Source organism: Brienomyrus brachyistius, chromosome 7 (genome assembly GCF_023856365.1).
Source record: "Brienomyrus brachyistius isolate T26 chromosome 7, BBRACH_0.4, whole genome shotgun sequence".
Classification (NCBI taxonomy): Eukaryota; Metazoa; Chordata; class Actinopteri; order Osteoglossiformes; family Mormyridae; genus Brienomyrus; species Brienomyrus brachyistius.
In genome coordinates, this window is record NC_064539.1 from 2577187 (window position 1) to 2592235 (window position 15049).

Below are 15049 nucleotides of genomic sequence, written 5' to 3' on the forward strand. Positions count from 1 at the left end.
TGCATGTGATGTCCAGATGTTCCCACTCTGACCCTTTAATGGATAAGCAGTGATTTGCCTTATTTGACTACTGGACCTCCACGTGTATCACTGTGTCTCTGCTGAGGCCGAGGCTGGGTGGTGCCAGATTTTTTTGGTGGGAGAGGCCTAGAGAGATAAACCAATTAACATTTAGTAAGGAAGAGCAGTACTGTTAGAGGCCAGGAAGGCATCATATGACAGCATGATTTTGGTTGTTATTAGCAGTGGCTTCATTTTAAGTTTTTTCAGTTTGGCTCACAGCATAGCCAGCAGTATCAGGAAGTCCAAAAACCAGAACAGCATAATTAATGGTTATTTCAATGACTTTTTTGGCACCAGAGTGAATGTCATTTGGCAAATGACTACAGCCGGCCACTGAGGCAGACCACAGAATATGACCTGAAAATAGCTATATGATGCAAACAGATATGTATTTATTCGCTTGTTTATTTATTTCATTATTTATTTTATTTTTCATGACAATCAGCTGTCAGGAAGGATGCTTGGACAATGCAGGAGGACTATTAGCAAAGTTTGGGGCTCAAATATCCAAGTCTTGCTTCTTAAACTGTGGGGTCATTGGTAATGTATCTGCTCACAGGATGGGTATGTGTTGCATTCATGTTCAGTCATTTCTTGGTGGAAAGGCAGTACTCTGAAGCCATATCAAAAATAAAAATGGTTGAATATCAGAAAATATATAGCAGTGGAGCTGACATCGAAAGTGGAGAGAGACAGATGGAGGAAATTAACAACAAATTGCCATCTTGAGACGGACGGCCTGCCCCCAGAAAGAAATATATGTGTGTGTGGCATGTGTGCATAGCACGTGTACAGCATTGCTGCTGATCCTGATTCAATCACAGCATGATTCACCTTAATCCCCACAAAAAGGGACTTTTTAGCATCGGACAAAGATGTTTAAATAAAATGTCCATGGGTATTCTTTATATGACTTACACAGTCTTTGAATCGGGGTGAGGATTGAAGCAGGTTTGCAATCCATTTGACATTTTATTAAGGAATACCTCACAGGTTTCATACCAATTTAAACCAGAGAACAAATCCTTGCAATTTAATTAAAGGACACTAAGTCATCATAGTGACATGACCTTAAATTATCATTGCTTTGCTTTAATTGTGCTTCTGTGTTGATTGGATGCATACAGTCATGAATACTGCAGCGTACTTCACAGCACCATCAAGTGTGAAACGAACAAACAGCTCCAGAAAATATGAATTTCAGCCTTATTAGGAAGCCCTCACTGTAAGATAACGCTACAGAGAATGACTCAGGAATGATGACTGACCACCTTGATCCGAGGTTGTGGGTGACGAGAACCGTGGAGTGAGAAAGGGGTCACACAGGGTCAGGTGCGCTCAGTGGCCTTTTCATCCACATGGCCGCTTTCCTTCAGGTCCAGCAGCTCTCAGGACTCCATTATCAGCCTCCACACTTAATAGAAAAGTGTTCTGCCCAGATCACCCATTTTTAAGTTGCATTTATCTCAGATGTTCTGTGCTCATGGTAGGAACTATGAGATTTGTACAGCAGAAATACAATTACATTATTATTCAAAAGCGACACACATGTTTCTGAAACCCTGCAGTAACTAGGGATTAATGCATGACATAACTTTGCTGATCCTGGGATTTGAACCAGCATTTCAATAACCAGCATTTCACTGGGCATTGAAATAGAGGGATTATCCTGTCTCCATCAATAGGAGGAGTAATCCACCTTTATCAATAGGGAGAGTAACCCATCTCCATCAGTATGTATAGTAACCCATCTCCACCAATAGGGGAAGTAACCTGTCTCCACCAACAAGCATAGTACAACACAGACCCTGCAATTCTGCAAAAGCATACAGCCTACTGAGTGAATAAGTGTTTTATTTAACATTTTCACTGAGACCACATTGACCGTTTAACCTCATCCCACGCAAACTACAGACGCTCCTCTACTTACGAAATTTCAACTTATGAACTTTCAGACATACGAACGAAGAGGACTGCAAGTCCAATGTTGTTTGTTGGACTCCCGTTCCCTGTCCGCAACATTAATTTTATTTTTCTGTGCACCAATTCCGCCTAGCACGACTTCTGCCTGCTGCTCTCACTGCACAGTAGCGTAGCGTGCGTACTCCCAGCATCCTAGTTCTTCGTACTTGCGTATACCCTTAAAATGATGTTGAATAACGACTTACGAACATTTCAAGTTACGAACGGTCATTTGGAACGTAACTCGTTCGTAAGTAGAGAAGCGTCTGTATTCTACAATCATCCATTCATGCATTCAGCCATAGGGGGCTGCAGTGAGACAAAGGGACAAGCAGCATATGGCCTAAACGAGATGCTGACGTAAGGCCACAAAGATCTCAGGAGAAAAAAACTCTGATCCGAGTTCTGCTTCCAGCATACAGCCCCAGAGAGAACTCCCAGTCTCCTTCAAATCATTGTTCCTCTATGTCAGCTTGTAAACACACATTCGCTTGATAGGTCAGCAAAACAACAAGCATCTGTGTCATCAGGACCTAATCGTGGAAACTGTTTCTATACCAATCAGTTTGTAAATACATTGAAAAACCCCAGGAGAGGTGACTTTATCAGAGCCAGAGGAAGGAATCCATCATGCAGTGCTTATCTAACTGCCACTTTCGAAGGAGGGAACTGCCACTTGATTATGGTGTGGAAAGACAAGCAGGAAACAGCAGTCAGTTCTGGCTCCTAACGCTGCAGATTTTGAGCAGTATTATTATGTGCAGTTTTATTACGTTGCTATAGAGACTTTTATTGAGACCGATAAAGACTTAGCACATTTTTTATGGAAGCTAGCAGTCAAAGCTACCTGTTCGAAAAATCTCGTTTGCTGGTATTACAATGTACTGATTTAGCAGATACTTTTATCCAAAATGATAAACAATTGTGCAAGCAGGGTCAGACAGTCCCGGTAGCAACTGGGAGTTAAGGGCCCCGCTCAAGGGCCCAACGGGGAAATAACTCTGCCGACTCTGATCTGAATCAGCGACCTTCCGATCTGACCCTCTAAGACACGCACTGGCTCACACACCATATTGTAACAGATGGGACTGTATGACCTAGGCCTACCTGAAGATATAGCAACACTAGGGGGCGCTGAAGGGCCTCAATGACTGTGTCACGCTGGTTCACACAGAGCACCACGTTGCCAGACCCCTGAGCTCCATCTGCCGTGGCCCAGAGGCCTAGCCCTCAGTCTGGCACGGCTGTCCATCCGCTTGGCCTGCTCCCTCGGGCCGAATGTCTGCTTCACCCCAGAATGTATTTATCACCTGCTCTTTTTCAAAATGACACAGCGGCAAATTCAGGTTTGGGGGGGGGGAGCCTTGTCACGCTTGAAGACTTATTTCAAACAGCAGTGGAGTATGAATCCCTGATGCGGCCATACCAGGTGCCAGGCTGAATGCCACAATTAGGGTGCCTGCTGCCTCATGAAGTCAGTGCTGCTACGTTGTTCTAACTGGCCACAGGTGTGCTGTTTGGCAGCTACAGCAGCATGAAATGATCCCTGCTATCAGGTCAGAGTGGAGTCATGTGACATGGGGCATGTTGACAGGGTTCCCACACCCAAGACTGCAGGGGCTGGCGCGATGAGGTGGACACAAAAGGGAAGCGCGATAAGGCGAATGGAGTCATTTAAAAGGGGAAAGAGAAATAAAAACAGAACAAGAGGAAATTCTGCAATGTCACAGGAATCAGGAAAGGCCTCTTGATAGATTTACTGGCGTGATAAAGACCAGAGCGGATTGGTTTATACTAGCAGACATCAATAAGGAACAGGTGGAGCCAATCAGCATGAATAACCGCGGTCACCTGACCCTGTGTCCTGATACAGCCTTAAGGACATTTTCATTTTATTTCATTGTAACCGCATGTAAGTTTCCATTCATTTCATCCCTTTAATTAAAAATATCAAAATATGTAAAAGTGTTTTACAAAGTAGATGTAAAGCTCATCTGCACATACGTAAACTACTACATTTACTTTTTTGAAAAGAGGCCTTCTGCCCGTAAATCGGGGTGTTAATGTAGGCCTGACTAGGGGTATCTGGTATTTGTTAGTTATAGAAATGAACATTGTTTGTAGATATGTGGTGGTTTCAATTCTTTCTGAAGAACTGTTTTTTTTTTTAAACATTAATGATGTTAATACCACCCAACAGAGCGGGTTACATAAGCAGAGGTTGGAAGCACTTAACATTAATCAAAACTACTTTGGACTTGGGGAAATAAATCAAGAACCGCTGACACATTTGCATTTGATTCAATTTATTGAACAAAATATTTTGCAATATCTTGGCTATACATATATACATATATTATGCTGTACTATGGTGTTTAGTGGGGCCAGGTCACTCTGACCTCTGAACCTGTAATGCCCCCAGCGATCACAGAACACATGGCATGTGACCCTCCCCATCCATTTACGTGTTCTGCGTGAAAACATTATTCAAAGTCGCTTTAAAAACACGTTGTACAAATCTTATACTGTGAACAGAAAAATAAAAATATATCACTGGAAATCGCGTGGCAGAAAGTTCTTCATAAAAACGTCTTTACATGTTTACATTTTGGGAGGTGTACCGGCCAGCATTTTCAAACGTATAATTTAGGAAATCGCCTTGCTGTCCTCTTGCAAAGGAAACACTCCTCAATACTTATTTTAGAACAAATAAAGTACCGTTTCTGTGTGTGGGGCTTCTCCATTTCCACACAGCGGCAGAGGGGATGTCAGATCACATAGACGTCTGCTTTTTCCCCAAGCAGCCAGTATGTCCTCATTTTTCCCTTCCCCTGCAACAAAAAACAAGGCAATGATCAATAAATGCATCAGGATTCGCTGAGCATGTCGATCTGCCAGGACTTTGCGTCTGCTCTGTCTTTGCTCATAGAAGTTTTACTCATGCAAATAAGTTCTGAGGGCAGATGGAAAAATTACTGCTTCAGGGATACAACCAATCAGATTGTAGAGGACGCGGGTCCAAGCAACTATAGGAGGTGGGATCAACCAAGCAGATGTGTTCTGCCCTCAGAACATTTTGTGTAAGTAAAACTCCCAAGTGCTCTGTCTTTTTTTTGTGTGTAACTCGTGATCAGTTTGGGTACACATGTTCAGATGATCGTTTTTCAGGGAAATGTTTTAACATCTGGCCAAACCAACAGGCACAAGGACAGTTTCTCTCCCAAGGCAGTCCCTCACTGACAGTAACTGGTGTGCTAACAACAGACACTTTGCAGTTTCAAATCTGCTGGGACCCTGTAACTCTTCCCAGCTTCACCAGTGCTCACTTACATTCACTATTCATTCATTCGTTCAATTTACAACCCATTTTGTTGTATGGCATACATGTAAAATGTTGTATATTTCCAAAAGTGCACCTACATGTAAACTGTCTTGCATATTCCACTGAGGCACACCCAACAAGACAACCATTGTTCATACCATCTTGTTCAATGCAGGGTCGCAGCCTATCCAAGAATACATGAGGGAGGAAAATAATGGGCCATCTCAACTCCAGCTAGCATGTTTTGGGAATATGGAGGAAAACTGGAAAACCCAGAGGAAACCTCACAGGCAGAACATGCCTCCACACAAGTAGAGCCGATAGAGACTGGAACCCAGGCCCCAGAAGTGTGCTTCAACAGTGCTAAACACTACACTACCATACCATCTATCCAAAACAAGTTCCTTGTATGCTTAATATACTTGGCCAATAAGGAATTTTCTGATTCTGATTCTAAAGGGCTGCATGGCACTCCACATCCTCCTGGGGAACTTTCTGGACTTTGGCTACAGTAAATTCAGTCAGGTTGAGCTACGATGAATCACAGAAGCCTCAGACACTCTAAAACCAAATGTAGCCATGTCAAGAAAGTGTAGAGATTTCTGGCATTTTCTCAGCCACATTTCCACACATCATAAATTATATTATGATGCACACTGGCCAGATTTTATCTTGCAGAATCCCTTTGTCCTGGTGCCCAGTCAGCAAACAGCCCTCGTCGCTTGCAATTTTTCCCCTTACCTTCATCTCTACGTCCCCCCGCAGCTGGAGCTCAAAATAACCAAACTCATCCAGCACTTCTTTGGTGGCTGAGGAGACGTGTATCTTCAAGGCTGTGGAGCATAAAAATACTATCGGCAAACTGGCAATGCCTTAAATGAGGTGGAATAAACAGACCAAGATGTGGATGGAGAACCAGAAAAGATCAACACATGGATGCGGAATCAGACAAGACCAACACAAGGAACATGTGGATATAGCACAGAATTGGTGGGATTCCAGTCTGTAAGATTTTCTAGATTTCATAGTTGCTGGTATGCAAAATTGAGTACATCGCGAACTGCTCTCCATTTTCTATAAGGCGATATATTATGCTCTGAATCTGCACAGTCACCTCTCTAAACAGACCAGTCTGCGGTTCTTTTGTGCTTAGCCATCTTAGCAGCTGGGCCCTTTGATTCCGGAAAGCACTGGATATTAGCAAAGGACAGCAAATTAATTAACTCAATCCCCATGCCAGCAAGCCGGACGCGAAACAAAGATGGACTTCTATCCAGTGTTACTAACACCTTCATAACTGTCCTTGCCCACGTCCGGCTACATTTAGCATGAAGTGCCATGGAATCGATGTGCTGCCTTTTCCGATGTCACATGGGACCCAGAGCATGCAGATTGCTGAAAAAGCGACAGCCACAGCCATGGCTGAGTGACGTACTGAGGACATGGGAGGTCATAACAAAACAGAAAGCGGGAGATCAGAGAGAGAGAGCAGCACCTGACTACCGGTGGCAGCGGGTCCCCATGGCAGCTGTCTGCAGGTTTCCCTCCAACAAAATCCCGCCAATGAGAGACGAAGTTGCTTTCCCCGCCGCTCCCTGGGTTCTCCCCAAAGGCCACTGTGGTCCCTAGGCTAATGCACCCCCAAACCCACCCCCTGCCCCCTCCCCAACTGGTCAGCTTCTCTTTTCGCTCACATGACCAGGGCACTGGGGGCATCTTTAAAAATTTTTAGGATCTGACAGATTTTTCCAGCTGTGGCTACATGCAGAGCTGGCCTATCCTTACGGCATTTACTCTCCAAAAATGTTAGCCCCACTGCCAGAGTAAATACATGCTCCCTCCCCAGCCAGTATAATTGACTGGTCGTGCATTAAAAGAGAAATATGACATTTTTATGGATGAACAGCATGGCATCAGAGCAGGTTTCATCTACAATCACCTGGCCACCTGCCCGGTCTGCTCGTGGCCTGCCCTCCATGGACATCACCGCTTGGATGTGAGAGAGAAAGGCCGGCCCAACCACAACATGCTTCATCCAAGAGGGAGACCACAGTTTAAAGTCTGGCCTTGTGAAAGCACTTTTGTATTTTTTTTTTTTTTAAGAAATGAGGTTTTGACGTAAGACCTGCGCATCCATTAAATGGTTGTGGCTTTTCTGGAAGTGTTATAATATTTAGCCTAACTACAAAGTCATTAACCAGGAATGAATTCCCTATCTAATGAAAGCTAGAACGCAAATTCCAAAACTGAAATCCAGCTGAAGCATGACATGTGACTAATCCTGAACAAATCCTAATATCTGAATCCAAATTTTACCCAGACTGAAGCCTATTCCTGAGCAGGGCATTTTGATCCAGATTTTGCAGCAGATTAATAATAATGAGTATGCAGGCTCCAAATTCTTCCTGTGGTAGACAGCTCTCTTTTCAAAGTTTACATTATTATGCAAGTCAATTTCTGTGAATATTGAAATACTCCGTATCCAGTAGAATAGTGAAAATTAATTCTTTGAGTAAATGCCGGCTGTTTTTAATGGTGTTCTGTGATGGAGCTGCATCCTATCCAGAATGATAGGATGGGCTCTAGGCAATCTGATCAGGAGAAGCAGTTAGAATATGGATGGATGGATGAATGGATTTATTTTAAATAGAAATTATTCCAAAGGCTTGCTCAACTTCAGTCTGCTTCTTCCAAGCTGGATATCACAATTAAAAGTCTAGACTTATGAAAGCACTTTTACATTGATTAATTTTTATTTTTTAGAAATTAGGTTTTAACATAAGACCTGCACATCCTTTTAATGGTTATGGCTGTTCTGGAAGTGTTATAATATTTAGACTTACTACAAAGTAATTAACCAGGAATGAATTCCCTGTCTAATGAAAGCCAGAATGCTTTAGCTGAAAATTCCAAAACTGAAATCCAACAAAAGAATAAAATGTGATTAATCATAATTACTACTGCGATTAATAGGCTGGATAACATCTTCGACAAACCTCAGTCACTGTGCCACAGTGAAACAAGCCTCATCCTGTATGATGTAGCAACATCTCCTATAATGAAGCAGTGACAATGACCTCAATTTCCCAGACATTTATATGTATGTTACTTAGCAGACCTTCTTTTCTAAAATAATGCACAAGTGATGCAAACACAGGCAACTCCCATGTTGCAAGTCTTTAAGTCTAATTTGTATGCAAGTTGGAATCATGCATCCATCCATCCATCCAGCCATCTTCTGTAACCACTTATATTATTCAGGGTGATGGGGGAATAGTACAGTACCTCATACATGTAATAGCTGTGGGGTTGTGGGGTTTCCTCCGAGGACTCTGGTTTCCCCCCACAGTTCAAACACATGCTGAGGCTAATTGGAGTTACCAAATCGCCCATAGGTGTGCGTGTGTGAGTGCATGGTGTGTGAACGTGCCCTGCAATGGGTTGGTGCACCATCCAGGGTTGTTCCCTGCCTTGTGCCCGTATCCTATGGGACAGGCTCCAGATCCCCCATGACCCTGAATAGAACAAGTGGTTTCTGAAAATGGATGGATGGATAGGCTTGATGCCTGTAAGTCAGACACACTTAACCCAGGGACTGCCTGTAGCACATTACAAGCGTACAGCTTTCAAGGAGTTCACTAGGCATTAGTGCAGCTAGACTGAGCTTCCAGTGAATGCCCAGATACAAGGATAAGTAGTACTGGAGCAAGAGCTACAAAACATCTACCCAACATAGAAAGAACCTAATAAGATAGGTATTCAAATGAGTAGAAAGTGTGATATTAGGAGCATTCAGGGAACACAGAGTGGTGTTCGTTAAGGGGGTATTCCTAGAACGGACCCATCTTTAGGCATTTCTTGAAGGTGGAGCGTGAATCTCATGAAGGAACTTCTGTGTCATTCTGGCTCCTCCACGGCCATGACCTTCAGACTCACCTTCGCCGTTGGATTCCATGCGCGATGCCGTGTTCACAGTGTCCCCGAATAAACAGTATCGTGGCATTTTCAGGCCAACGACACCAGCGCACACGGGCCCTGTCCATGTAGGGAAAAAGCACAGGAGTCGGTCTCAGAGTCACCAAGAAACAAACATAAACTGCAAAGCCTGTCCAATAACCAATTAACCAAAATCATTTTGACAAAACACATTTTATAGTGATACACGATCCAAAAGGTGCCACATTAATAAAATTATGTTAAATATAATTACTTATAAACTTCTATACATTCCAAATAAGGGTGGTTTGTAGGTAGGTTGTGAGTTCGATTCTTGCCCCTAACTGTGTGAGTGGAGTTTGCCCACCCTCCCCGCATTAGGTGGGGGTCTCCGGTTTCCCCTCCTACGTATCCCGCAATGGTCTAAGATCCTATCCAGAGTGACTCCAACCCTGTACCCTATGACTGCTGAGATAGACTCCGAGTCCAATGTGACCCTGTCGTAGATCAGAAGCTGGAAGATTGATGGAGTTTGCATTATCCTAGTACAGTTATATGAGACAGAGCAGTGCATAGTACTGTAATGAATGCAGCAAAGAAGGACAAGCGGAACAAAAACTCTCAAACTCAGGGATATTAAAGCCCTCAGATTATTATTACAGACACCTGATGGCAGCGTTTTTCAAAACTAGCTGCAAGGATTTCAGTCACAAATGGTTCCAGCTGAACAGAAGTCATATGATTAGTGGGAGCTGAACACATAATAGCTGTGGTACAAAAGCACTGTGGCACAAACATGAGATACAGAAATCTGGTCATGACATTTACACATTTCCCAAAACCGCTTATCTAATTAGGTCACAGTGTTCCATGACTGATCCAGGGTACATCACGGTACATCGAGGGTGATCAAACATGCAGGGGAAGAGATTTTCCTGCACGGCCGTCCTCTGAGGCACAGGAGGACATGGGAGTCATTACAGCGTCACGTGATGAAAAATGTTCCAAACTTCACTTTCGGACCCCAACCTTTGCTCTCACACACGTGTGCCTTAAAGGAGAGCATATTGCGCTCATATTTGCGCAATTGGCAAATAAACCTTTGTCATTTTTGGATATGAGCACCCAATTTATCTGGCTTTTCAGGTCTCCCAAGCCACTGTGTTTAATATGAGGTGTGACACTTCAGAAACGATCCAAGTTTTAAAAAACAATTCAAGCTGAAAAAAAGGGTCAAGACGGCAGTTACTTGAGGGCAGAAGCATACCGGTATGGATCCCGATCCGCAACCGCAGCTGGTCATTGGGTCTGTGCCTGATCTTGAAGGTTTTCACCTGCTCGAGCAAAGCCAGCGACATGCTGGCGATCTCGCGGGCGTGAAGTTTACCGTTACGCACAGGCAGGCCCGACACCACCATATAGGCATCACCGATCGTCTCCACCTGGGGGAAAGAACTCAAAATGATGAGTAACACCACAGCGACCAATGGCATCCGAAACACCCGTTTCATCATGGGGAGATACCAATAACAAACGCTAGCTCACCTTATAGACATCAAAGTTATCAATGATGGCATCAAAGCAGGTGTAAAGGTCATTAAGTAAGGTCACAACCTACAGGGAAAAAAACATTTTAAATAAAAACAAGTGAAAATACAATTACAGATACAAGTGACAGATACAGGCAAAAATCAATACTATACATTTAATACCTAACAGGTCTGCAGTAATATGCAGAATATTCAGCTGCATAACCTACATTTGACTGTTTATTACAGAATTCTGATATATAAAAATGTCGAAATTCATACCTTGAAAACAAATTATAGGGTAACTATAAAATATGCCATTTTAGCCATTTAATAAATTCTTCATATGTCTCTTAGATTTACGGTATTTGACAGTCTAACTTATGTGTATTATACAGCACAACCATATAGATATCATGTCTACTCCTTAGAACCAGGCTGTACAATATAGGTCAGTATCACTATATAGGTATAAGTATATTATTAATTATTATTATTTATTATCGATGTACCATTAATTTAAATAAATTGAAATATTCCAACATTCAGTCTAATAAATACTCTGCCGAGAGAGAGATTATCTGAGATTCAACAGAAAGAGAACAATCTCTGTGTTTTCTGAATCACATCTTTTAATGGACACTTCAGATTTTGAATAGAAGAGGCCTAAGACATCTCTGATAACAGCATGTGGCTTTTTAGTACACTGATTAATATCAATGCTTTGCAGAAAATACAGCATTCTCAAACAATAAAAAAAATATTTCTTGAATGCAAGCCCAGGGTGGAAATAGGATGGATCATTAGTGCTTATTCTTATGTACTCTTAAGAGATTTGAAAAAAATTCATAGTTACAGTTAATCTACTAAAAAATGATAGGTAATAGAAATAGAACAAACATCATATATGACACAGAAAAACACTACAAATCATAGTGAGAACATTTTATCATCTATTTGATGATTGAAAGGACTCTTTGTTAAATACATTTCAGCACCAAAGGTCCTTAGTCTCAGTGGTTGCTATGGAGCTGCATTTGTTGCTATGTAATGGTGAAACATGCGAACGAAATATCAAGAAGGCTTCTTGGCAAGTCGTCACCCACACGGGCTGTTAGTCACGGAAAGCTTGGGCTGAGATTCCCTGTCAGAATGACGGAAAGGTGCACCGGTGCCATTGCGGTGTAGAGGATGTATCTCACGGCAGGAATCCGGTTGTATGCTGATATGCTTGTCCCAAATTTCTGAGCCACTTGTAGTTTCAATTTAGTTAAAGAGTATGAGCCATTTACAATCCAAGCGTGCTGTCAAACACAGTAGATAACTGGAAGGAAACTGTTAAATATCACTGATGTTGGACAAATATCCGCCGGCGTGTCAGCCGTACCTGCAGGGGTGTGCTCTCAGCTGACAGTGACGTAAAGCCGACAATGTCGCTGAAGTATATGGTGACGCTGTCGAAAGCCTCTGCCTGGACTGTCTCGCCTCGCTTCAGCTGCTCTGCCACAGAGCTGCAGGAGAGGACGGATGCAGGAAACGTCATGGCCATGGACCAACGAACCGGGGGTGGGGGGTGGGTTAAGCTAACATCATTAACGGTGCAGTGAACAATAACAGGAAAACTGTTTACAAATAGTTTAACAAATCAATAAAACTTTATTAATTAAATCTAAAATTTTATCCATGTTTTAAAAACAAAAGTCAAGTGGATATTTAGCTTCATACATAAAAAATATTTCTTTATCTAAACATATGAAAATAGTAAGCCATACGGAAGAATGCAAAATATATCAACGAGGTACTGTATGAATCTGAATTAATAATGAATTAACTAAATAAACAGCTCTGAACGGCAAAAGCTACACCGCAATTAATTTATCTTACTTTACACAGATATCAAAATCACTTTGAAAATCATTTTGTCACCATAGTAATTTAAACCTATTTCACTTGACGTAGTTAATAATTTGGGTTTTTAGAAAGGAACAGTCACTTCTCCTGAAGAGAACCTTGTGAGATACTTAAGGAGGAGATGGAAAAATAGATCAGCAGGAGCCCATAAGTTAAGTAGCCAATGATCAAGCCTTTCCACTTCCTCTGTGTAATCAGGCGTTCGAAACCCGCTATTATGCTTCTCCGCCATGCAATTACTGATGACACCAATGCATCATCGCTCTCCACTTAAGCTCTGCTTCCCAGGAAATCACCTATCCACTAATAGCCCTGGAAATAAAACTGTACTCACAAAACATACATTTTTCAATGCAAACGACTTAGGATATCTCACATGTGCTAACTAGTGGTGCACCGATGTAGAAATTTTGGCTGATACCGATAATCGATATATTTTATTCTAATATTACCAACAACCGATGCTGACAACCAGCTAACCTGTGAGCTCGGCAGATTTGTAGTAAAACTAACATCAGTAACGTTACTTCTTAAGATCCCATGAATGTTTGTAGCAGCCACATGATACAATGCGACCAGGGAGATGTCAGTGAAGTAGTGCCGACATGGGAGACTGCAGCAAAATTCATAGTGCTGAAAGAGCCGATGAAATCCCTTGTCCTCCATTACAGAAAATGGCTGATCATCCAGTGCAATCATCTCCATTATATTGCTCTGATCTTTAGCTCAGGTGCTGCTAACTTTGAAGAGTGACTAGAAATATCGGCCAGGGTGACACATGACATCTGACTGGTGCCAAATTTCAACGAACTTCGCTCAATATCGATATGTTAATAGATATATCTTTAATCTCTACCAACACAGGACTTCTCTTACTGTGGGAGGATCTGGTACAGCAGATTCTCGGCCTTCCTCTTCTCCTCCAGGTAGGCCTGTGTCCGCTCCTGCACCAGGTTCTCCAGGTTATTGGCATACTGTTCCATTCTGGATAGCAAGTTATTGAGAATGCTGGTGCTCCCCTCCCTGCAAGAATATCAGTAAAACACCTGTGAGGATCCCTCAAGGAGCAGATGACTAAAGGGAAGGCATCTGGTTTCGGCATCATTCCTTAGCGCTTTGCACGGACGAAGGCCTTGCAGAAACCTGTAGGAGTCTTATAATACAGCTGCCAATTTTTGTCAGTGTTTTGCATAAACTAAAATTCTATTCTTCCTCAATCTCACATTCATTTGACAGACATTATGAACAATAAGAAACAAAACTCTGCACAAAATACAGTTGAAATTTTATTCATCCTCGTGGGGAATTGTGTTTGTGCCTGTCCCATCTTTCGCTCCAAGAGATACACCTACAAGTGAGAGCAAAGCTGGAAGGCAACAGTGCAGGGTCAGCTGGCGTTAAGGGCCTCGCTGAAGGGCTGCACAGCAGCGTCGCATTTGCTGATCCTGAGATTTGAACCTGCAACCTTTCCGAACATCGGTACCGAATCTGATCCTGTGGAACCACAGAACACCCCCACACAACCCTCCTTCTACTTTGTCTAAAAGCCCCCTGGAGCCTATTGTGAGCTACTGTGGTGCGTCACGCAGTGGCACTCACTTGTTGAGCCTCGTGATGTACATCTTGATATGACTGAAGTCAGGACGTTCGGCTGGGTCCTCTGCCCAGCAGCTCTCCATGAGGATAGCCAGCTCTTCACAGTGGCAGCTTGTGTCCACAGTTGGCCGGAAGTATGGCTTCTGCCCATTCCTCACCTTCTGTACGATCTCTGCATGGGGACAGGTAAAACCTCCAAGCAATTAACACCAACCATGCCCAACATTACACAGCGATTAACACCGGTGATTAACACAGACCACGTCCAGCATTACACAGGCAATTAACACCAGTGATTTACATTGAGCATGTCTGACATTACACAGCCAATTAACACCGGTGATTAATGCCGACCATACCCAACATTACACAGGCAATTAACACCAGCGAATAACCCCAACCATGTCTGACATTACACAGGCAACTAACACTGATGATTAACACTGACCAAGTCCTACATTATACAGGCAATTAACACTAGGGATTAACACAAAACATTGGAATGCTGGCCAAGCTGTTTTTAGAGGGTATTTCTAATCTTACTTACTGCTAAAACAACAGCAGACTTTTTTAAAAACAATGCTTCATGCACTTAATAAAAGATGATGCATTTTGGCACTATAAGGTTATTGTAAGTAATAATTGTACCATTACTTTTCTACAAAATCAGATTGGCATGTATGGCAGTGCTACTCAATGAAAATGGCTTTATAAAGACAGGGGAGTATTC

At 42.6% G+C, this 15049-nt stretch overlaps 1 protein-coding gene across 2 annotated transcripts in view; it reads right to left on the minus strand.

Annotated features, from left to right (window-relative positions):
- Nucleotides 1-4314: 4314 nt before the first annotated feature.
- The window catches only part of npr2 (natriuretic peptide receptor 2), a 45398-nt gene continuing 34663 nt past the window's right edge, over nucleotides 4315-15049 (minus strand). For both annotated transcript variants that reach the window (XM_049019832.1, XM_049019831.1), the window contains exons 15-22: nucleotides 14323-14491; nucleotides 13600-13746; nucleotides 12200-12323; nucleotides 10829-10897; nucleotides 10551-10725; nucleotides 9284-9382; nucleotides 6089-6180; nucleotides 4315-4856 (exon numbers count right to left, since the gene is read on the minus strand). In XM_049019832.1, the coding sequence (XP_048875789.1) occupies nucleotides 4794-4856; nucleotides 6089-6180; nucleotides 9284-9382; nucleotides 10551-10725; nucleotides 10829-10897; nucleotides 12200-12323; nucleotides 13600-13746; nucleotides 14323-14491 (938 nt within the window). In that variant the 3' untranslated portion in view covers nucleotides 4315-4793. The remainder of the gene's footprint in view (nucleotides 4857-6088; nucleotides 6181-9283; nucleotides 9383-10550; nucleotides 10726-10828; nucleotides 10898-12199; nucleotides 12324-13599; nucleotides 13747-14322; nucleotides 14492-15049) is intronic.